The sequence below is a fragment of the Gorilla gorilla genome, chromosome 14 (assembly GCF_029281585.2).
Source record: "Gorilla gorilla gorilla isolate KB3781 chromosome 14, NHGRI_mGorGor1-v2.1_pri, whole genome shotgun sequence".
Classification (NCBI taxonomy): domain Eukaryota; kingdom Metazoa; phylum Chordata; class Mammalia; order Primates; family Hominidae; genus Gorilla; species Gorilla gorilla.
The window spans coordinates 117,602,067-117,627,040 of NC_073238.2; the positions used below are offsets into that span (position 1 = coordinate 117,602,067).

At 38.3% G+C, this 24,974-nt stretch overlaps 1 protein-coding gene across 2 annotated transcripts; it reads left to right on the forward strand.

The window, feature by feature from the left end:
• Positions 1–605: 605 nt before the first annotated feature.
• LOC101138906 (putative methyltransferase-like protein 21E) lies at positions 606–22,808 on the forward strand. 2 transcript variants are annotated; one of them, XM_019039706.4, is made up of 4 exons: positions 606–797; positions 10,977–11,143; positions 12,223–12,340; positions 14,881–22,808. In XM_019039706.4, exons 1-4 carry the CDS (start codon positions 701–703, stop codon positions 15,282–15,284), a joined length of 786 nt encoding a protein of 261 aa, XP_018895251.4. In that variant the 5' UTR covers positions 606–700; the 3' UTR covers positions 15,285–22,808. The 2 variants fall into 2 exon arrangements, with proteins under 2 accessions (XP_018895251.4, XP_055216681.2); XM_055360706.2 differs by lacking the exon at positions 606–797 and having other exon boundaries at positions 812–11,143.
• The last annotated feature ends 2,166 nt before the right edge of the window (positions 22,809–24,974 follow it).

Here is a 24,974-nt window from a genome sequence, read left to right on the forward strand (position 1 = left end):
TTGCAAACTGTAGGGAAAATAATGTCTTCTAACTTGCTGAAGTATGCTGTAAAAGAAAATGTGGTGGCTGTAAAATGTGCTTTGGGATTCTCGGAAGAAAGGAGTGCTATATTAATTCATGGTACTGCAATTGTTATTTTACCCCAGATTGATAAGTAAAATATCAAATCGTTATTTTCTAAAGTTTGAATAACTGTTAAATTTATTCAGATAATCTGCTCTATTCAAGAGGCATAAATAATTTCTTCAGTTTTAAATATATCGGCTGTGATGGTATGGACTCCTTAAGGTAGACGCTGCTCAAAAGATTATCTGGCAATGAGGCTGTTTGACATTGCATAGGTGCTAATGATGCATTGATGGTAACAAGTGAACTTTCAATGTTTTAATCGCCTCTTAAATTTTAGGATTGCAGTCTTACTAGTCAATATGAAGATGATGCCTTTCTTTGTTACAACTGAGGTAGTCTCTGGTGAAGAATATGTTTTCTTTCTGTAGTAGCTTTTTAAAATTTCTGACTCAGAAGCCTTTGTTCTCATTTTAATTTGTTCTAGATAGTGTTTAGATGGTCTTTCTTAAGTCACGCTTCGTTAATATATGATATTTTAATATTTTTTCTGCTGTATTTGAAGTTAAACTTTATTAAGAAAATATAAAAGCACTCCATACATATTTTGAATTATTACCATTTGATATTTTAATGTATTATCTATCTAGTTTTCAAGAAATAATGAAGAAAACATCAATATATCACCTACCATCATTTCATTACTTGATGGATTCAGAAGCTCAAGAAGGTAAGTCATTTTATGTTTATGTAGCTTACCAATTCTAAGAAGACAAATAACTAATAGAATATAAAGTGTCACCTTTGCAATATTCATTAATGTCTTAAATGGAGCTGGGACTTTTATCAATGGCATATTATGTCTTGGTTTATATTTGTGAGCCTGCAAACATCTTGAATCGTGTTTAAGTCTATTACTATACCATGATCTTGATGATATGTTAAGGATACTTTTGACAGATTAAATTAAATATATAGACTTACTAAGCATGTACAGGGTTTTTGATCTTCAAATAAGGAATACATTTTTTTCTCAAGTGCTGTACACTAAATGTGTGATGTGATTTCCAAGCAAATTTTATTTCAGATAAGAAGCTTGCAAGAAAGATAAAAATGGTTTTATGTGAAAACTATAAGTTTTTACTAGTAGTTGGATGAAAGGTGAATTTAGGCTATACAAACATCTGTAGCCTGAGTTTATGGTTCCTCTAACTATTTATTAGAGGCAAATACATAATGTAATTTGACCTCTGAATGTAAAGAGATTAAGTTTGAATTCTACTATCAGTGTGGTTATTTGAAATTGAACCATCATTTTTATATAGTCTTAAGTATCAAGCGTGACTTTGCATGGGTTATGTAATATAACTGTCCCCGTTGTCTTGAGATCAAAAGTACAGACATACACTCTTGACAGACTAGAAAAATTACCATATTTTTGTAGAGCAGTTGTAATACAAATCTAAATATCTTGATTTCTTTTGTTCTCTCATTATCTGCACACACTGTAGATGTTTTCTGAACACTATAGTTCTGGTTTTTCTGTTTTTGGCCATTCCAGGTGGCTTCTACCTAGGGAGAACACATCTTTAGGCCAAGAAAGCTGGGTGTATGCCCAGTGTTGGCAGCCTGCCTGGCTTAAACACAAATAGTTTTACCAAGCGATTCTTGCAAACCTAACCATTTAAGTTGATCACTTAGAGAACCCAGCCATTTAGATGATTTGAATGAAGATGCAATTTCTGTATGGTTTATGAATAAAATTATATCATCATTACCATTAGTAACAATTCTTGGTTTCAACTGTGTAGAAGATAATTTGGCAAATTACAAAGGAAGTGGAAGAAGTTCAAGGTAAGGTTGAGACGGAACTAGCATTACAATGTTTTACAACACAAACAAACACACTCTGTAATCATCTATATAGCCAAATGAAGCTTTAAAAATGTGTTCACACACACAGAGCTAAGTTAAGGATGTGCCCTTGGAGCAGATCAGGTGGCATTTAGTTGGAAAGGCGTCACCAAGTAGAGGAACACTCAGTTCTCAAGTACTGAAGGATACTGACTTTTCCTGCCCTCTTTTATACTTAGAATCCTGTGCTTGGAAAGGATAGAGCAAACCCATAGCTCAGTGCTCATATTTCAACACTGGCATGAAGATCCAAGAACTATAGGATGTCACTTATTTATACACAGATTAAAATTAGGGCTATGGTGGGTGCTAAAAAATTCTTCTGTATGTGTTTCTAAGGCTATATTATAATCTAAGGTGTCTAAAACCTTACCCACATTAACTATTCTAAATATCCTATGTTGCCTGCCTCATGCCAGCAGCCTCTCTCCAGCTGTTAGTGCACATAGCAATCTGTTATAGAACAGTAGGGTCACCGGAGGACCTGCAGCCTTGGGGCAGATTCATCCTTGCCCAAGGCTCAGTGATTCTGGCTCACAATGACGCTCGAGTCTGTCACGTCAGCTGCTTACTTGATATCCTACTTACTACCTCTTGTCAGTTTAGGGCCTTCAAGACATAGATGCCAAAATGGGGCTAAGCATGTAAGGGATTTACTGGGGGAAATGTTTGTGGAGGATAAGGAAGAAAACAGAAGTAGGCAAGGGGAGCCTTCAGAGCCCAACGTGGGTCCAGTGCCCGTGAGAGGAGACAGAAGACAGATTGGATGGGAAGAGTCTCCAATTGCAACACAATTCTGAGACAGTCTCAGGTGGGCTGATGAAAATCCCTGAGCAGGAGTTGCCCACTAGAGGAGTGTCCTATGTGGAACAAGAACTGGCTGGCTTGAGTAGGCAGCCCCAGGAGGAACATGGTCTCCCAGGAGCCACAGGTGCAGCAATGGGCAGTGTTGGGCAACTCTGCTCCTTGTGGCAGGTTCTCTTAATCTGAGTGGCACACCAGGGTAATATGTATTTAAAATAATTTTCCTTTACAGGTTTGCCCTTCCACCTATATTTTCGATCTCACTCAATGGCAACATCACTCCCCAGGCTACCCAGAAACCTGGAATCATCCTGATTTTCTCCCTTTCCTTTACACCCTTCATCATTACATCTCATTGATTTTACATTCCTGATATGTTTCCCTACCCCTTGTTCCATTTCCACCATCACTTACCTTGATTCAGTTCTTCATTATCTCTGCTCCTGACTGCTGTTAACCACCTTCTAATTGGCTGTCTCGCTCTGGGCCAACTCCCTTTCTTTACCCTCTCTAGTTCTTTTCCCACACTGTAACCTGCACTGCATGATCTTTTAAAAATCCAAATCTTGTCACATTTGTCTTCTGCTTAAAATTCTTCAGTGCCTCATTATTTCTTACAGGATAAAATCAAGGCTTCTTAGTATGGTGTAATGTGTTTTACCTTGTGCTACTATCCTCATTTATCCTATATTCTGGTTCTCAGGGTTTCCAAAGTTGGTCAGGAGACTTTTTGCCAGTGGGCTTTTGCACATGTCATTTCCTGTGTATGGCAGGTCTTCCCTTCTCCTATTTGACAAACTCATAATTAGGAAGGCTCAGATAAGTCTTTCCTGAGCTCTCTGAGAGGTGGAACTTTCTATTTTTGCATTGCCTACTGAAGTCTCTGTTATAGCACTTTTACTGAACCTCTCTTATATAGCACTTGGTCTGCCTTCTAATTCATAGTGCCCAGGTACTTAATAAGTGAGTGAATGAATGAATGAATGAATTACCTATAACATAACCGTATTGGCTGACTTAAATTTGCTCATGAGTGATGATCTTGTATTTCTGATCATAAGTCAGTTGACTCACTTCAGGACCTAATATAATGTTCTACTCAAGGCGTCACATTAAAAATTTTCAGGAGCATCTTCATAAATCTTTGCAGAATTGGATTAATGGGTAATATGGTTTTTATAAACAGTATTGCATTAATATATATGGAAATTTATGTAATTCTACCACTGTTTTAAGAAACCTATCAAACTATAGTCTGAGGCAATATATTTAATATACTAGTTGGAGTACTATAGCACATATAATTACTAAAGTGAGAATAATATATTAACACATTTTAAACATTTTACAAGTAACATGAATAATTATCTTCCAGATAAGACTAATACATTTTCTACATGTTGAATAAAAATAACTCTTGAATATAGCAGTCTACTTCAGATGTCTTCAAAACTCAGATTTGAATGTCAAGTTTGAATGTCAATTGTCACCCCTAGGGGAGGCATACCACCACTTTGAAAGCACACAAGTTCATACTTGGCTCCTTGACCCAAGGCCTTCATTTAGACTCTTGTCATTTTTCATCTAGATTGTTCCAATAATCTTCTAATTAGCTTGTAAGGTCACCAGTTCTTCAGCTCCTGTCAGATGTAGTTCTTAAATATCAAATCTGATCATGTCAATTCCTGTTCTAATAATCTTTATTAGCTCCTCCTCACCTTATAGAACAAAGGTCAATGTTGCACATAAATTTAATCCCAACCTACTTCTTCAGGCTTATTTTCTATAGTTCCCCTCCATGCACCTTGTGTAATATTGATTATAATCCTTAAAGACACAATCCAAAATGCCATGATCCTGAATGTTGAAATCCCCAAAGAACAAACGCCCTTACATCTAATTGAATTCCCAAACCGTAATGATAGATTTGGAATTAGGTGCCATCAGAACTTCTAAAGGTGGATTTCAAGGTGTTAGCAACAGTTTCTTTTTCCATTCAGCCCAATACATTTGCCGGAAAATTCAGATGAATGGATTGCCTGTAGAATATAGTAACATGGAAACCTTCAGTTTATAACGCATTATTTGTCTGCATTGGCATTCCTTCTAGCTGATGAAGTTCTAGGAGGTCTTAATGAGTTAAAGCTGAATTTGCCTGATGAAGCCAGCAAAGTTACTGACTCTAAAATAACTATGTGCATGGTAGGATAAGAAAGCACACAATGATGTTGCTGTTCGATCACCAGTATTGTTTCAGCCAAATCTGTGGTCTGTATATGAGTGCATGAGCAAAGGATTTCCATGTACCCAAAACAACATAGAAGCATGACACAGAAGATAGGAAATTTAATAGAAAATGCTCATGTCAGTGTATATTGAATAAAACTAGACTTTCAAAAAGAGCAGCATCATGTAGAAAATCAATGTGAATGTATTCTTCAAGAAGAGCCATGTCCTAAAAGAAAAGAAACAGTTACTCATCTCCACGCAAGACTTCAGAATAGAGTTAATGATTGTGGAAGTCGGCCAGCTCTTATGGGCTACCTCCGTGCAGTTGCCCATAATTTATCCCTGTAATACACTTTTTCATATGTTGAATTTTCTTTTTAGTTTCTTTGGGAAGGTTTTGTTTTCTTTTTCCTTTTTTAAAGTTTTTTTCCTCACCATTTTAAATCATCAGCATTATTTTTTACAACTCACTATGGTATGCTACATGTTTCATCTTTACATTTCCAAAACTAGAGGCATAAATTGTATGAGCTTTTAGAGAGTTCTAATTTGTTTTATGCACTTTTTTTTTTCAAATTTGACTCCATGGAAGTGCATTTTAATAACACTGACTTTGTGTGTAAGCATTGTGCATATATATGTAAAAACCTTAAAACTTCTTCAGTAAATAAAGGGATATCCTTTTTCTGCATCTGCATTTGTGAAAGATAACATTTTCAAGATCTCAGCTCTTTAGGCAACTGTATATGACTGTATATGTGGTGGTGACCCATTGTTGGTATTTAATTTTAATTTTTTTAGCAAGGGGCGTCTCACTATGTTGCCCAGGCTGGGCTCTAATGATCCTTCCACGTCAGCTTCCTGAGTAGCGGGGACTACAGGCGTGAGCCACTGCATCCAGCTCCACTGTAGGTTTGGATCAGTTTCATCAAAAGACTTAGGTTTCATCAGGATATTTCAAGTGACCAAACTATATAAGTGATTTCTTTATGAATACAATTTTTCTGCTCATAACTGTTATGCCTGTGTAACTGTGGGTAGCACACCTGAGTGCTTATCATTGCAAAATTATGTACATTATTATTGCCAATTTTATTGTATAAAGTAGCCCACAAAGTGTTCTGTTGTGTTTTTATGTTTCTAAACTCTTTTAAAAATGTAAATATGTTTTAAAGAACTTTTAGAATTATTTTTATCAGAATTATGTATTTGGGGTTTTGATCTTTCAGGATTCAACACTGGGGATTATGGCATCAGAAACTGTCTTTTTGGATTCTGGCCTAAACCCCTAGCCTTGTACCCTCGCTCCATAGATCTTCTAACAGCTCCTGGGCTTAAATATCTCCTCTTTCATGATGCTTCTCCTGATTCAACCAACCAGTGGTGCTTCCCATAGCATTTTAGAAAGACCTGTTTTATAGCATTTATCAAGGTATTGACATTTGTTTAGTTGTCTGCCCCTTCCATGATCGCAGTAGCAAACTTGTAGTACAACTAATTTAGGTTCTTTATTTTTCCACTTGCATCCTGAGCAACCTCAATAAAAGATGCATTTTCTGTCTTTTGTAAACACAAAATGTAGCATTGTTTGGTCTACTTGATTAGAGTTACAACCTCTGTACATTCTTGAAACTAAGAAGACCAGCAGACAGAGGATATTTGTAGAATCTTCTCAGGAATTGGTTTCAACATAAGGGTCCAAGACCTTGGCATTGCTGAGGTTTTCAGAATTCTATCTTTTAAGTTAAGCCTGTGACTATTTACTAATCTGAAAATATCTTTAACTTCTTTTTTTTAATCTGTAGGCATTTCTAAGAAGCACATGACATTCAGCTTTGAATAGAAGATTCATTTGAATGACAGTTTCTTTCATTTAGTAGAGGGGATTTTACTTTAAATTTTGCTGACAGGTTTTCATGACAGCCCTCAAATGGAAGCTTGAATTCACTTGTCACAGCTATTAAAGAGTTGTTGTTGTTGTTGTTTTTTTTTTTGTTTTGTTTTTTTTGGTGGGGGATGCATTTCTGTGATCTGGTCCTTCCACTTATTATTGCTATTATTGACCTTAAAAGTATAGAAGAGAAGAATATAGACAAATCCTCTATTTTTGAAGGCTTGTTGTAATCCAGCATTGAAGTCAATTCACTGTTGAATTTTCCTCTTAAAATCATCATCATAATGTGGCAGAATCTTGCTACTTTTCACTTTATACTTGAAATCCCTTTAATTCTCAGGAGAACAAGAGCACCTGGTAGATTTTATTTACTATCAGCAAAGAATGAATAGCAGGAAATGGTGTTAAGACTTTTTTTGTATCAAAAGCATTAAAATAGATAAGCCCAAGATAGCAACGTAATTGTAATACTCTGTCTTGATTATGTTTTATTTACAATCTATTTTAATATTTGTGTTTTAATATTAAATTCACCAATAAAATAATGTTCTAAAACTATAGTAGATAGCTTTTATCTGAAGGTACAGTTATCAGAAGTTTGCTGCTTTTCATATAGGGAAGCCGATGTACAGAATCTTGTGTAATATTATCTGGTTTTTGTTATTTGTCCTGGGGGCTAAGTGCTAGATAATGAGGAAAGAATATATGTGGAAAAATTATTCTTCAGAAATGTATATTAAAATTCCATTGTATGGCAATGCTATTAATTTTTGTAGGAATTGCTCTTCACATCTTAAAAACCAGACTATCTACTAATTCACCAATCTTCTCTATATTCGACTCATATTCAACAACTAAATAAGCATGCAGTTTAAGGGGCATGTTCTTTGTAAATTATTTGGAGCATAGATTTTTTCCTTTTTATTACAACAAGGCTGCTGTAGGGACGCCTTTATAATAGGGCAGCTCTTTCCATTAGATTCTTGTTTAGAGATTCTTATTATCAACCTTGAAATGGGTGGTGTTATTGTTGGAGCTTAATATTAAACATGTCTTGATTTACATAAATAATTACCATTAAAACTATCACCTCAAGGCCAGGCGCAGTGGCTCACGTCTGTAATCCCAGCACTTTGGGAGGCTGAGGTGGGTGAATCAGTTGAGCTCAGGAGTTGGAGACCAGCCTGGGCAACATGGTGAAACCCCGTCTTTACTAAAAAAATACAAAAATTAGCCAGGCGTGGTGGCGCATGGCTGTAGACTCAGCCACTCAGGAGGCTGAGGCACTAGAATCGCTTGAACCCAGGAGGCGGAGGTTGCAGTGAGCCGGGATTGTGCCACTGCACTTCAGCCTGGGTGACAGAGCCAGACTCTGTCAAAACAAAACAAAACAAACAAACAAACAAACAAAACCCTCAAAAAACAAAACAACAACAAAAAAACAAAGTATTACCTCAAAATCTTTAAATAGAAGAAGTTCACACTAGAAAACAGCAACCAATGTTTTAAGATGGAAATAATTGTCTGTTTATGTGTATATGTTTGCTTTTAAAATTTTACACTTTTAGGCAAATTATTTTTTTCCGTGTCATAAAGAAATTTTATTTTAATCCTCATTCCTCTAAAAGAATTTTTATGATTTTATCAGCATGATACTTACAAAGAGCATATCCCCCTTTAGACAAATTATTTTAGGCAGCCAAGTTTAGTTTATTTGGGTTTCATGCTATAAATTATGCTAATTTATGAAGGTTATTTCTTGTTGGATGCTTGTAGTATTCGTATAATATTTAAATGCAAAAGAGAATATTAATATAAAGTGTTATCAATTAAATTTTATTCAACCTGATAATGTTTTCTGTGATACATGATCATCGTAGGTGTATAACTAATTTTGCATTACCATTTATGAGTGATATAGTTGTGTTCTTTTTAAAGTGTGTATGCAATTAGTAGTGGTTATATTCATTTCGTGAAATCTCTTTGAAGGTCCTTTGTTTTAGGAGTGTAAGTAATTTTCATTATAATATGTTCATATATTTTTTAATCTCATTTCCATATGAAGGTAAAGATGGGGTCATTCTTAGAATGAAATAACTCTATTCAGAAGGACGCAGTCAAAAGCTAGGAATTCATTTGTTATCCCTCTGTAGTTGTTAGGACAGGAGCACTAATCTGGCCAGCTAACCTTTAAAAGAACATGCAAAGTCAAAGATGTCAGGTTGTACCAGTAAATATTCACCAGCAAAGTTTTTACATCAAAGACTGGAACTTTCGAAGATGCTCCTGGGACTTAGTGTACTCTAACATCTATTCATCCCTGGTACCTTAGGTGACTTGTCATAGAAGTGCTACATTTACAAGTAGTATGCAAGGAGGCCCAAGAGGACAAATTCAGTTAAAGGTCAAGGAAGCAATTAACGTTCTCTACTTTTCCCTAAAGAACTTCCACAGCAAATGTTGCCCTCCCCCTGCACCCCCAATCTTACCAAGGCAAGTGCATATAGTGAAATGGAAGTTAAAGTTCAAATAAAACACGTTTCCAATATTATTTGGTTCTTAGAGCTCTTCCTGAATGTGAATGCATACTGTTGTTTAAGGTGAAGTACAGTGAAAAATATTAGAAGAGATGGCTCTTGCTGAAAAATACCAAATTTCTATTTCTTTGTTTCCCCTGCATCTCTGTCAAGGGTGAATGTTTGCAGTAGTGGTAGAGGTGGGTGGTAGGCTGGGCCCTTCCTGTGGATGTGGTTAAATTGGAGTTCTTTTGAGGAGTACATGATTCTGTTTGTATTCTAAGCAGGACACACACACACACACACACACACACACACACACACAGACACGCACACGCATGCACCCCAACCTTCTATTTTCTAGTCCTTCAAATTTTGAAAACTCTTGCGTTCACTCAGGTCTTTTCTTCTTTTTGTTGAACATGTTGAACTCCCCAAAACTGTCCTTATAAGGCCGAGTTTCAAGATTTCTCACCTCCCAGTTGCTACAGTTTCTCAGTGTCCCTCTAAAGTGAGCCTTCCCTAACTGGATGTACAAGTATAATCTGACTGGTGTAAAAGAAAGCCTCTACCTCCATGATTTTGGAAATTACATTTTTAATGTGGGCTAGCTGCACCGATTTTTTGATGGTCATATTAAACTTTTGACTCATATTGAGCTTGTGGCCAAGTAAATGTATCTGTCTGTCCCCACCCCCTACACAGTGCTGCTAAACTCAGGCTGAATACGGACTTTAGACTTATCTTTATTACATTTCACATTGTTAAGACCAATCCATTTTTACAACTGAAGACATTTTCCTTCACATTTAGTTTTCTATTATACTTGTTGTCCCCATCACATTTATATATTCTGAAAATTTTATAATACTTGTAATGTCATCAGTTAGTCAAACCATTGACAAAACTGTTCATCAAGGCAAAGCTGAGAACACACCATTTATTAGAAATGTCTATCCAGGTGGGCACCAAAGCCAAGAGCCTTAGGAGTACTGTGGAAAAGCACTTTCTTCCAATCCAACAATTCTTTATAGGGATGCCATGAGATACCACATGTTTGTGTCTATGGATTTCCAATTTTTCCAAGGGCAGGGACCATGTCTACTTGGCTAGCTACTATACTCCATCACCCAGCACTGTGCCTGGGACACAGAACAGCTAGAATTGCGCTAGGACGCCAATATGAAGAGGTGGGTTCTTATATTCCATCACCAATCTCTCTTCTATTCTATATGAACTGATTGGTGGCTCTTAAAATATATTGCTTTAAAAAAGTACATCAATTATTATTTGTTGTGTGTAGCATTGCAGAAGGAGATAATGGTGATTTGAACTCCCATGAAAATAAGAAAGATGTTGCCACCCTGATGAATGGAAATACTAGCTTACATTGAGAGTCATTTTCAAATAGTTTACCTTATTATTTCTCACCTAAAGTCACTGAATATTCAAAAGCTCCTTAGACTAAGCAGAAATGCTGTATTTCCATCAAGTTCTTTTCTCTTTTCATGGATTTACTTATACAACCATTACCTTTTTCTTTTCCTTTCAGACACCAGAGAAGCCTATGATGACAAGCAGGTGGTCACAGAGATCATGGCAAGATGTTTTATTCCGACTCTGATAACAACTACTTCCTGGGAAAGTTTTCATTTTATTGGTCATGAGATTCGAATTACTGAGGCCGTGGATTGTTATGGTGCTGTTGTTTGGCCATCGGTATAATTTCATACAGAATTTGTTACATTCCAATTATTTTTCCAGCCAGTTTTGTTCATTATTATGTTCTATTTGGAAGAAGAAAACAGGTTCCATATTCATTCTTTGTGACCTCAAACAGTACTATGTTTTAGAAATCATGTGACTAGGAAATTATTTCTCCCAATTAATTCTGTAATTCTATTTCTTTTCTTTTCTTTTTTTTTGAGACAGAGTCTTGCTCTGTCACCCGGGCTGGAGTGCTGTGGCTTGATCTCAGCTCACTGCAACCTCTGCCTCCTGGGTTTAAATGATTCTCCTGCTGCAGCCTCCTTAGTAGCTGGGACTACAGGCATGCACCACCACACCAAGCTAATTTTTGTAATTTTAGTAGGAATGGGGTTTCAACCATGTTGGCCAGGCTGGTTTTGAACTCCTTGCCTCAAGTGATCCATCCACCTCCACCTCCCAAGGTGCTGGGATTACAGGCATAAGCTACCACGCTGAGCCTCAATTAATTCTATTTCTGACTTTATTGAAATTTGTAGGATTAATACAGGGTGTTGTTTACTTCTTCAGTTTTTAAAATAAGAGTTTAGAGCAGTAAACATTTTTATTTCCCCTTTTATCAGCTCCATTTGAGTTAAACAATTACATTGAAATCTATATGAGTCTCACATGTAGAATGTCCTCAAAGACCCTCAATCCTTTACCAACTGTCCCATGAAGAGTAATGGACCCACCACCCCACCTGCCCCAATCCTACACACCACTTGGAAATGACTAGTATTATCAGAAGTTGCTTCCTTTAAAAATGATCAAACCTAAGCAATTGAACTCCACATTTTTAGTTATTTCTCTTTTCCTCTCAATAATCCCCAAGGAATTTTTCTAGCAGAAATGTTGAACCTCTCAGAGGATGCAGTTTTGTTCATATTTTTTGGAGTGATGTACAGGTACACACATGAGTACTCTCATGTACTCATATGAGCATGCATACATAGCATAACATTAGCAGCATATTTGTCCAATAAAGTTTAATTTTACTTTCTGTTATTACTTGCCAAGCGTCCCTTTTTTCTTTTTCCTAACTTTCATAGGCCCTTGTTCTATGCTATTTCCTGGAAACAAATGCAAAGCAGTATAATATGGTTGACAAAAACGTGATTGAAATTGGAGCTGGAACAGGGCTAGTCTCCATTGTGGCAAGTTTACTTGGTAAGCAGATATTTTTGATTGAATAGAGGGAGTGTCAGAGAATTTAATGATCAAATATCATTAGTTGTTTTACTATCCAGTGTACTATGACCTGCGCCTATCTGTGACTCCTTAACTGTTTGAATGGGCTTCATCTAGAAACTACAGATTTTAAAGTCTCCTTACCAGTCTCTTTCATAGTTTTCTGCATTAAGTTGTGTTAATTCTTCTTGTGGAATACTGTCACAAGCCTCAGATGAAGTGTTCTAAATAAGAGTTGCATGGAAGCATTCTGGTTGCAAGAGGAGAAATGTGAAATACCAGGCAGAGGCAGATTCTATTGCTGCTGATTCAGATGCACTTTAGATTTTAGCGCCATTTCAGTGTTCCCATGTAGCTGTAGATTCCTTTTGAGTTTTGAAGTGCTATGCTTTTATGAAAAAGCACGTGTCAGAATAGGGAGATAATATTAGAAATCACATAAAAATCACACGTCTGCTTCTATTTTTAGGTGTTTGTCCTTGAATTTGTTTTCTCAGTTCATTCAATTCTTTTTTTTTTTCTCTGTCGCCCAGGCTGGAGTGCAGTGGCGCGATCTCCGCTCACTGAAACCTCCGCCTCCTGGGTTCAAGTGGTTCTCCTGCCTCAGCCTCCCCGAGTAGCTGGGGCTACAGATGCCCACCACCATGCCCAGCTAATTTTTTGTATTTTTAGTAGAGACAGGGTTTCGCCATGTTGGCCAGGCTGGTTTCGAACCCCTGAGCACAGGTGATCCGCCCGCCTGGGCCTCCCAAAGTGCTGGGATTACAGGCATGAGCCACTGCGCCTGGCCTATCTCCATTCTTTTTTATTGTGACCCTGAGTTCTGTCACCAGCATCTTTTCCAACTGAGCATGTGATAGTTTTTAACATTAAAAGAGCCTGTTTCAGTTCAGTCTTTTTGTTATTGTTATCTATCTCATTGCCTTAGTTTAGCTCTTTCTCTGATGTGTGCTACCCAGATCCATCCTGATTTCCTTGATCTTCAGAAATACACACCTGCCACTTTAAAATCTTGAGAGGAATTGAACATTTAGCAATTTACAACTTTCAAATACTAGAGATTTATAAGACTCTTGGAGTCTTCCCAAATAATATTTTTTAAAAGTTGCTGTGTCCTGATATTGTTTTCCAAAGTCACTATTCCATTTAGTAAGGATAAGTCAGAGTCACTATTCGATTTATACCTGAAAGCCTGACTTAGGAGCAGAATTTGTGCTTTGGGGAGTCATTTGTTTTATTAAAAAGAATTGGTCCCTTGAGTCCGCTTGTTTAACTTGAAACAAATATTAAAAGATAGAAACTTTGTTTAGTCTGTATTCTGAAAGTGGTAATGTTTATCTCTCTAGGCACAAAGATATTAAGTATAAGGGAGAGTTTACATTCAATATGGGCAAAGGTGTATTCCTTACTCTGAGATTTAAGAAAGATTTGTTGAAAATGATCGACCCACCCATAGTAGAATGTAAAGGCTTATATCTCTGTGAGTGTACCAATGATAGGCATATTCCCCTCCCATTTTAATATTTTCACAAAATATAGTTGATGCCAAGAGACTTGTGATATTGCAGCTGAGGAGTAGCTTCTGATTTGGTCTGAGCTGAACTAGACTTCTCTTCCATTTCTGCTTTCTTGTTCTTTACCTGGTCTGTGCTTTTCTGATGCTGTAGAATTGGACAATCTTAGATTTATTTGCAGATTATTTTTAGCCTTTGCTACTGCTCAAAGTTTACTTTAGTGACCAAATTTCTACAAATTTGCTCCTGCCATATTTCTTCCTCAAAAACCCATCACTATTCACTTCTATCTTGGAAATTGTTTACATCTTCATCTATGAGTGGTAGCTTTATGAGCACTATACACACGTTGTGACTAGGTTTTTAGCATGTTTTGGTGGGAAGATTTATACTTGTGATGGGCCAAGTTGAAAACCTGGGCATAGCATGGATATCATAATACTTTTCAGTGAATGCCATTGAAAGGTCTTCTTGTCTTCTTTCTTCCCTCCGCTTCTCACATGAGCACTTCTGTTCAACTATAGGATGTCTGATGTTACATGCACTGATTTGGTGTCACATGACTGAGGCTCAGAATTCTTTTAGGGAGGTACCTATTCTTCCATCAATGACTTCTCATTGGTCCAATGAGGGTGCCAAATATTTTGACTTTCTCTTTCTCGTGATTATTTTTCTCCTGGTATGTAGCAGATAAATAGAAAACAAAAACAATAGTAACAGCAAAACATACCAGAACAAAAACCAGGAGAACATAAAAAATGCAATGGTGCACAAAAGTACCGTGGGTCTCCTCTCTCTCTTTTTTTTTTCTTTAAGCAGAGGCATATAGCTGCTTTGCATCCATTTGAATGGGATTCCCTTTCTGTGTAGAGGTACTGATGAGTCTTTTTTAGGGGGGGGGATGAAGAATTGTGCATAATTGCAAAGTGCATCCTGGCTTGAAACTTTTGATTGTTCTACCTTATCTCATGAGGGTTACTTTCTCTACTGTCCTTTGCTTCACAGGTGCTCACGTGACGGCCACAGATTTACCTGAATTACTTGGAAACCTGCAATATAATATTTCCCGAAACACCAAAATGAAAAGCAAGCATTTGCCTCAGGTTAAAGAACTCTCCTGGGGAGTAGCTTTAGATACAAACTTCCCCAGGTCTTCTAATAATTTTGACTATATTTTGGCAGCGGACGTAGTCTACGCTCATCCTTTCTTGGAAGAGCTCCTCATTACCTTTGACCATCTGTGCAAAGAAACCACCATCATCCTGTGGGCCATGAAATTCAGGTTGGAGAAGGAAAATAAATTTGTAGATAGATTTAAGGAGCTGTTTGACCTGGAGGAAATTTCCAGTTTCCCTAGCCTGAATATTAAGTTGTATAAAGCTGTGAAGAAAAACCGGAGGAGCGTATGACATCCTCGATGAGGACGTGGAAATGCTAAGGCAATTTTTAGCAAATAATCACTTTAAAGAAAACCCTGAATAACTTTATGTGCCACTGAGTTTCCCAAGGGGAAATACACACACACACACACACACACACACACACAAAACCCCCTACTACAAGAATAGAAGATAGTTTCCCAAATTTGCCTCACCCCAGGCAGTAATTTTTCCAGATACTGCATGTGAGTCTGTAGGATTGGGGTAACTTGTTCCTAGTTTGTCTCTATCAGCACCCAGGCCCTGGGCCTGCCTTCTACTCATGCGGTAATAGAAGCTCTTGGCAAAGTCACACTGTGCTGTTGTTGTCTGCTCTCCTTATTCCTTATATCATCATTTATTATTATTTTAATAATGGTGCAATTATTATTTTTAATGTATAATAACAAAATGATAGTTTTTAATAATATCTCTTCAGTGAAACTTGTTATTCTTTTAAACATAAGCGTAGATGAGTCTTTAGAAATAATGAAATTGACTCCAGTGGGATCTGCAAATAAATCTGAACAGGCAGATACATAATGTAATGGTGAATCTCAGACTTGTGTGGTTTTCATTAGTGCCAGCTTATAGGTGGTCTGTCATCTCTGCCTGGCAGAGTAGACCTCTGATGTAACCTCTGATGATATCAGTCAAGCTTGTGGATTTGAGGTCATGGATGAGGACATTTTATTCTGCTAAATGAAAAGTGAATGAATGCAAGCAAAAATTGTTGAGACATTGGAGAAGTTATTGTTTTGTTTTAAGCCAACTATCATTATTTTGTATCACAAAAACAGAAATAAATATAAATGCTTTGGGTTAAAAATACATATGAAAAGATTTAGGCCTCTAATCTCAGATAATCAGACATATAGCTGGTTTTCAAGTTTAAAGCTCTTCTGATGAACATATATACATCTAGATACTTGAAATATTATGTGACTTTTTCACATATGCTTTCCTTAGAGACTAGAATAAAGTCTGTAGTAATTCAAGTCAGTGCAAAAAGAGCAAAGAATTAGGATTTTGTACTATGTAACTGCCTAGACGACGCTGGTTGGCAATTACTCTGCTGTGTCCCCAGTAACATTTTTTAGGCTGTTGCTGTGCCCTCGGGGTGATACTTTCCTTCCTAGAATTAGTCCTTTCTGCTTTGCTGAAAGTTTTCTGTCTACTCCAGGTTGAGTATAGATGAAAAGAATATTTTCTAGGACTCTGATCAGTAAGTCAGGATACAAATATACTCCAGTGTATTTTATTTTATTTTTTTAGTACATGTGGTTCATGGGACCATCTCTCAATAATTCCCAATATTTACATAGATCTTTGTCATTTTCACAGTCTGTTACTTACATAAAGTCATTTAATCCTCACAACCATTCTAAGAGGTAGAAGCTATGCTATCCCTGCTTCACGGATAAAGAAACTGAGGCTGAGATGTCCCCTGGCTACACATCTGCAGAGTGGCAGTGCTAGGACATTCAAGTCCAGGTCTGTATGAGCCCAAAGCTGTATTAACCACTGCACTGTCTTTATGTATTTAAAACAAGAATTTTCAAGCTTTTAAAAACAGGTGAAGTCATTTCTTCAAAATATAATAAATATCCAGAAAGATAAGCAAATAAATTAAAAAAATGAGAACTGTTCCATTTTAAAACTTTTATTTCCTATATGAGTAGGTCAGGGTAGGCTTGTTTCGAAGGCAGTATTTAGGTGAAGCTGACAGGAGGTAGCAGTGCAGGTGTCTGGGGAAGGGTGTTGCAGGCAGAAGGAACAACCACACAGGGATCTGGAGGCAGGAGCCAGCCAATCCTCTGGAAATATCAAAGGCCCAGTGTGCTTGGCACAGAGTGAGCAGGAGAGGCTGGCGCAGAGTGAGCAGGAATTCAGAGAGGCTACAGGGAGCTAGATCACGTAGGACTGTGTTGCAGGCTGGGTTCTCTAGAAACAGACTCTGAGAGGGAATTGGGTGAGCAGGTCATTTTTTAGGGAGTGCTGTTGAAATGAAGACCTATGGAAGGGAGTGGAAGGAAGTAGGACAGAAACAGGTCAAGCTGCAATGCAGGCCCGGTAACAGTTTGAGGTGACCCCCACATGGAGCACTGTCCTGAGAGTGGCCTCTGGAGTTGTCCTGATTGGGGAGATATGTCTGGGCCTTTATGACCCCGTGTGGCCCAGTCATTGGATATGGGCTGCCCTGGGAAGACTCTGTGACCTTGGATGAGGTGACTTCAGCTGAGGCAGTCCTGAACACGTTGACAGCTGTGGGCTGCCTGCCACCAGCTCCAGCAGCTGGGGTTAGGTCACCCTCAAGAGGATCTGGGTGGCTTATCATAGGGTCCAGCATGATCTTTAGGCCCCAGAAAGAGCTCTGGCTTTTCTTCTGGTGGAATGGAGAATCTCTGAATGGTTTTGTGAGTAGAGGAGTGAAATAAACTTTCCTCATGTAAGGACCACTGTGCCTAGCATTTTGAGACTAGAATGGGGAGAGATGAGACCAGGGAGAGGCTGCCGCAATCTGATGTGGCAGCCTGCATTGGAGTGACAAGAAGCGGCCAGTTCTAGACGTGTTTGGCTGCCAGAGCCAACAGACCTTCCCACCATGTAGACTGTAGAGTGTGTGGGAGAAAGAGTCAGGGCTGAGCCACTGTGCATACATTTAGAGTCAACAGCTTAGAGATAGTTTGTGAAGCTCCCTCAGGGAACAAAAAGACTAGACAGAGACTAAAACAAGGACTAGGCCCCGAGTCCTTAAGAGATCACATATGGGTGTGTATACTGAGATGATTTTGAAGGTTCTGCACACTCTCCCCCACTCCAGTTATATGAGTATCTGTTGACTCTGAACAACATGAATTTAATACCACAGTGGTTTTTGAACTGGTCAGTAGAGTTCCAAGGTTCCCAAAAGCTGCCTCTAGAGGCTTCTAGGAGCCTGAGAGTTGTAAATGCTGCAGGAACCTTGGGGTAACAAATGAAAAAAATGACTCCTCTGCTAAGAAAATATTTGAATATCATTGCTAAGTTATTTTTAGGTAGAATACATAAGGTGTCCTTTCAAAGACAGCATTAGGACCAAACCAACCATACAATTCTATAAAGTTCCTCTTTCTCTATGTGCCAATCTGTCAAACGCAGTGTTCCAGATTCATTGTTTTATTCTGTTTATAGCATTCACACCCAAAGTTTAACACCCAGCCACACACATCATGTCCCTCTTCTCCACTTCATTTGATTATCCACTTCATTCTTTTATTCTTTTGTCTTTTTGCTGCAGTTTCTCCATACTTTTTAGATCCAATTTTACAATAATTTAATTTCAAAAGATGTAATTAGAGTAGGCCTTTTCTACCTTACTTTTTTCTTTTTTTTTTGGACTGGGAATTTATTTGTTAACTTCCGTCCAAGGGAGTTATACTGTGAATTTTCGCACCTTTTTATCTGGCTTTTTGACAAATTATATTATGTTATTAAAAACCTTGGTCCAATTCTTTCAGTAACTTTCTGGATTTCCAATAGTATGAACTTACTGATTGTCAAGGTTTTAATATAGGTTAATGCAGAATAGCTATCACTCCACAGAAGACACCCCAACCTGCAGGAGATTCTCTGCAGCTTAAAATTACACACAGGTAACCTTGAGAGTTCTGTTCCCTAGACCGTATCAACTGTCTTTGGAAACCAAGTACTGCACCAAAACCTTCTATCTTGGAATGTAATGATATATCCTCTTTTATTTGTACCAATTTTTGTCTACCAGAATTTATAAAAAAAGTTTTTTTTTCATTCTGTATTCATACTCTGTTCCCTTTCTTTTGGATAAAGAATTGGTGACATTGGGTAACTTCCTAACATATCTGCAGCCAAATAGGATGCTCATTATATTGTGGAAGAGATAAAGCATAACAGAATGGACTGTTCCTTTTCTTCATTAAGGCCTCAGAGTCTAGGAGCTTGGCCTTCTCAGTGAAAGCCTGGTCTATATAGACAGAGACCATGTCTCATTTGTTTAGGTAGCACCATTTGCACATGAGCAGACAAATAATTTCTAAATATCATTTGGAAGTGAAACACATCCACTGAGTAGAATTTTGATACAAGAAGAGATTTGCAGGTATTAAATTGGAAAACTAGCTGGTGATCTTGGGTTGTAGATATAAAAGAATTAAAGTCAACCCTAAGTAAATCAGACAAGTAAGCTTATTGATAAGACTAAAATAAATTTAATATACTGTGCTTCTTCCTACTTCATTTTAATTTAGTTTTCATGGAAATCTGTAGGTGAAGAAAATAAAAATGGTCAAAAATATGTTTTTTTAAGTCATATGTAAATTATAAGGCGATAATAGGAAATAAAATTGGGAATGGAGCAAGTGAATAATTTGTAGAAGTGTTAATAGGAATACAGACACAGCAAAATTTAAAAATTATAGACATTTGTGTTAGTGTGTATGTGTGTGGACCCAGTTCCTTCTATCTTCCTTATGAAGCCTGGAAGTGGTTTGTGAATGAGTTCCACACCCAGGTATCACCGTGTTTGAGTTTGTGATGTGAAATTAAGTCTAGGATATTACCTGCAAGTCCAGTGTCAATATTTGCTTTGCTTTCAAGTTCCACACAAAATCAAAGACAGCATTCTGTATAATTATACTGTAGTATTAACGGGATAGTTGTGTCTTAGGTGCCTTGGTTAGCATCAATTAGTTCTGCGGTCATATTAACTCCTTTTTGAAGGATTCCTGAGCTAGACATTCGTGTTTGCTCAGGTCGCATATGGCTGTGTAGTACTTAGATTGCTGGGCATACACTGTTGACTGCTTATTCTGTTGAACTAACCTTTGGTCTCTATCATAAGCAATGCTTTTACTCTCAAAAATCCTGCTCAAAGGCAGGATTTTTTCCTCTCTGTTCTTTGTTTGTTTGTTTCTAAGGCAATTGTCTTTTCCTGAAATCCAATCAAGTTTTAGAATTGGCATTTACCATCAAGCAATTTCAAGGGATTACTAAAAGCAATAACAGATATCCAGGTCAGTTTTGTGATAAATGGTATTAATGGAAAAAACATAGAAAAATATTGAATATCTTCTGCCAACCACGAACACTTTATCAAACCAAAAAATATTGCTTGGTGTTTCAAACAAAAGCACAAACAGAATAAGATTAAAATATGCCATTAAAAATATTTTAATAGCTGGGCATTATTTCATGATGCTACAAATATAAGTATAAAATTTTTAAAGTGACTTATTTGGCAAATGCTAGATTTTGTAGTTTAGGTTTTGAAAGTTTCTATATTCTCATTGTCCATAGTCTGTAATGCCTATACTCTTTGTTTTAAGTTTAAATTACCTCCACTGGATTTTTTTTTTTATTTTTAGTGTCATGATTTAATTTGGGTGTTCTTATCTAGTGCCATGATTTAATTTGGGCTTCTTATCTACTTCTGTGTTTTCTTTGTTAGTAGAGTATAAATCATAATGGCAAAGGTTGTCTCTTTGTCACAAACCATCATAAATAAGCCCAAAGGACAGGCCATAAAAATGTAAGAAATTCTTAGATTAAAAAACATGAGTAATGCTTCTACCTACCTGGCATGCAGAGGTAAAAGTACAGTTGGCAACTGGTAAATTATTAACACTTTTCTACCAAGGATTTCCTTATTCCTTAGTATCTCTGTGATTAATAGATAGTCAATTTAAGAATTAGAAGATGTAAAACATAATAAACACATTTTGTAATCACGTATTGGAAAGAAATTAAGGAAACATTTTGTGCAACATTCAAGGGGTCAGGGGAACAAAATACTAGAACTCTTGGAAACAGATTTCATATTTTTTTAAGAAATAATTCAAGGAGGCTTAAAGGGAATTATAAGAATGCAACTATTAATTAATGCGTAATAAATAGTTGAATAAAGAATAATTAATGCGACTACCTTTTACTTTCCTTGAATTTTAGTTTTTCTTCTTTTGGAAGCCTCTAATGGTTGTCATTCATTCATTTATTTATTCAGTATTTACTGAAAACCCACAATGTGCCAAGCAGGGGCTGCAGACACAAAAGTGAATAGACAGACAGAGCCAGTCCTCACGGAGGCCATGAGCCCAGTGCAGATGGGCAGAGGCAGAACTGGGGATGTCCTGGTAGGGGGAATACATGAAAACCAATCAGTGCTAGGTGTCCTGGCAGGGGGAGTTTAACCCACAACCAGGGCACAGTGAGGGCTTCTGGGGGAAGGTTTAGCTGGGTGAAGGAGATGGAGGTGAGGGCAGAGAGGAGAGACAGGACATGTCCTAGGCAGAAGGAAGTGTGTGTGCTAAGCTTTGGGGGCAAATAGGAGTGACTTGTTCCGATGACTCGCTGGAAAGACTGTAGCTTCTATGAACCTTTGCTGAAGTAATAACCATTATTAGTGGAATACTCACTGCTTTCAGGACTGTTTTTAGAGATTTCCAATATAGCATCTCACTGAATCATCCTGACAACCCTAGCGGCATTAACCCAATTTATATATGAAGATATTGCGGCTCCGCAGAAATAAGCCTCCTCCCAGGTTACACATGGGTGGCAGTTGTTGGGATGGGAACCTCTGTCTCTACGGCACCAAAGCTTGTGCTGTTTACAGAGTATGGCCTTGTGTAAGTTTTCCACTCTGAGCCCTGCAAGGAAATCTCGAATTTTAATTTTATTCTAGCTAATTTGGAGCTATCCAGTTTCGTAAACCTTGTCTTCGTTTGCCACCTGATCACAAATTAGCTTAAGTGGGCTACTCTTGAGATGAGCCTGCAGAAATGTACTCCTGTTCATAATATGTCTCCAAGAGTAGAATTTTATGAATCCACATACATACCCAGCAAAGACTTCACTAAGTTTTTCTTTGCAAGGAATATTGAGCACGTATTAGAGAGATTAATTTAAAGGTGTATGTTGATCTTAAAACACTAATGTGGGAAGCGAAAGACCGTATTATATAAAGGAGATGCTGAGGTGGAAGCAAATGCTGTTCTTTTGCTTGGGCAATGGCTCAGGAAGAATGAAATGAATGAAATGCGGGCTGCCCTCTGGTGACTTTTCAGCAGAGAAGGCCAAGGGGGTGGGGATGAACTTTAAAACCTCATCTGATCTGTTTGTGGCCATATTCTGTGAACGGTGCTGATGTTTATAGGTCTGTTACTAGGCGGGAACTCTCCCTGAATCAGCAGAGTTAAGCCATGGGGTGATGTGAGAACACCAGTTCTTGGAAACCACCTTTCAGCAATCTTTCAACGGGAGGGCCTGCATGGACTCAGGCAGCACAGCCTTCCAATGCCAAAGACCAGGCCATAGGGACCTAGTGGGAGAATGGAAGGACACCAGTATCTTTGGCAGCAAAGTGCTTGTCTAAGTGGAAATGGCCTTTGGTGCCCGTTAGCCTGAAGTTGGCCAGGCACCTCTGTCCCTGGAGGGTGATATTGCAGAGTAAGCTGCAAGCCCTGGCTGGAGCCCTCCGACAGGTGACAGGATGTAAGCTGATGCAGGAGCAGGGTGGTGGGTGAGGGGTGGTGGTGGGGGGTGGCTCGGAGAGCTGCCAGGATGTCAGAGGCTGTCCTGTGAGCACGAGGTGCAGAGGACGGTGCTGACTGCCACAGGAGAGCAGAGGCAAGGCAGCCACTGAATGTTCCAGAATGGAGAGGAGGGAAAACGTTGTGTTTAAAACTTCTTGTGGGAAATGGCTACCCGGCACAGGCACAACTTCAAAAGCAGGATGGTAGAAATGGAAACCCGAGGGAGAGACTCCAAGGTTATTGAGGAAAGGAATCACAAGATGTTTTTCTCTGATCGTCTGTTTATTGTCCTCGTTCCTGGTTGAATTTTGAGCTGACCAGCAGAGCCTGAAGCCTGCCAATTGTCGTCTCTACGAAGCAGATGACTGAATACGGAGTTTGATAAATGCAAGAAGTCAAAGCCAACATCTGAAGAAATTTCAGCTGGGATGCTGATGCAATCTCTCTTAGACGAAATGCTTGCTTTGCTTCTGTTTCATGCTCCTACCAAGCAGGTGAAATTCTAAGGATTTAGATACCATTACCGTAAAGCTCCCAGAATAAAATTCGAGTATGAAATTACAGATGATCGCCACTGGGAGGCCCCAGTGATCTGCAAAATGAACTTTTCCTTCTGGATAAATGAAAATAAAAGAAATGATTTAAGCAAGTGAATTGAATTATAAAAGATGATATGCAAATGCATCAAAAGCGGCAAGGGGTAAATACACAACAATGTAATGTGATAAACGTGTGGTGTTGTCTTCTTTAATTAGGCATTGTTTAAATTCCGCCCCTTGCCTGCGCACTATGCACACGTTATAAAATACATTCTCCAAGTAGAGGAGAAATGGGGGCTGGTTTCTAGTTCTTTGAACGCTGTACAGGTGTTCGTTGGTGTGTGGTGAGGCGGAAGGGGTGATGAGGGAGGAGAGGGAAGAGGAGGCCAGTGTAAGGGAATGAAGACAGGGAGCAAGCAGAGAGGACACTGGGGTGGGAAGAGAGATTTTGCTTCTTACAGCCTAAGAGGAAATGTCTGATCGGACTTGTCAGATTTCCATTTCTTGTAATCTAGTGGTTCTCAAACCTGAGGGTGCATCTGAATCACCTGGAGGTTTTGTCAAAACACAGGTTGCTGAACCCCAACCCCAGAGTTTCTGATTCAGTGATTTGGAATGCGGCCCGAAGATTTGTGTTTCTAAGTTCCTGGTGATGCTGATGCTCCTGGTCTGGGAACCAGACTTTGAGACACACTATGTGGCTGTACACTACGTCTCCATCTTCAGAGATCATCATTTGAGACTGGGGCACGTTGGTACGAAAGGGAGATGCTTCCACCTACCTGCTCCACTGTGTCCTCCACTCATTTCATCTGCTGTGTCTGATGATTCACCACTCTAAAATGCACCTCTTTCTGGAAAGAACACCTCCCCAAGAGGCCTTCTATGAACCACCTGGGCAAATTCCTCTAGGCTCCATCCTTCCCAAGTTCTTGCAAGATTGCATGATACAGGCTACCATTTTTGCATGCACTTAATATTCTTTATGTGCCACGTATGCCCACTTGAGTCTAACAGTTTAAGCATAGTTATAGTCTATGAAGTGAAGACGAAGTGAGAAAAATTGTGCAGAGCTTATTTGACAGCCAGAGACTAAGGGGATATTTCTTAAAATTATAGTTTGGGGACTTTGAATATGAGACGTGTGTCAGCTATTAAAGAACAGAGAGTGACAGTGTTTAATTTTATTGCTATAGTGTGTAATAGCTCCAAATTCAGACAGGCACTTAATTAAAAATGTGCTCCTAGTACCAGAGATTGGATTCCCAACCTTTATATGGTCTTCAGAGGTATGATTCTGATATACACGAACAGTGACAATGTTGAGTGTGGGATTTGTGGGGGTACAGAGGAGTTTGTAAGGGATGGGGGAGCATGGTGGGGGAAGCTCAGTCAGAGTTTTTGATTTCATCATTGTAGGGGTGTACCTGGGCATGCACCTTGTTTTCACCCACCTTCACCACTTGCCGGATAAGCTAGAAGATGATTGGCATTGGTGAGATTTTTGTTTTTTTGTTTTTTTTTGAGATGGGGTCTCACTCCTACAGCCTTGACCTCCCAGGTCATGTGATCCTTCCACCTCAGCCACCCCAGTA

Excerpts from the sequence above, each read along its gene's own strand:
- LOC101138906 (XM_055360706.2), top strand. The coding sequence starts at position 10,796 with ATGGAAATACTAGCTTACATTGAGAGTCATTTTCAAATAGTTTACCTT. Across the intron at positions 11,144-12,222 it reads GTGCTGTTGTTTGGCCATCG|GCCCTTGTTCTATGCTATTT; the intron begins GTATAATTTCAT and ends TAACTTTCATAG. Across the intron at positions 12,341-14,880 it reads CATTGTGGCAAGTTTACTTG|GTGCTCACGTGACGGCCACA; the intron begins GTAAGCAGATAT and ends TTTGCTTCACAG.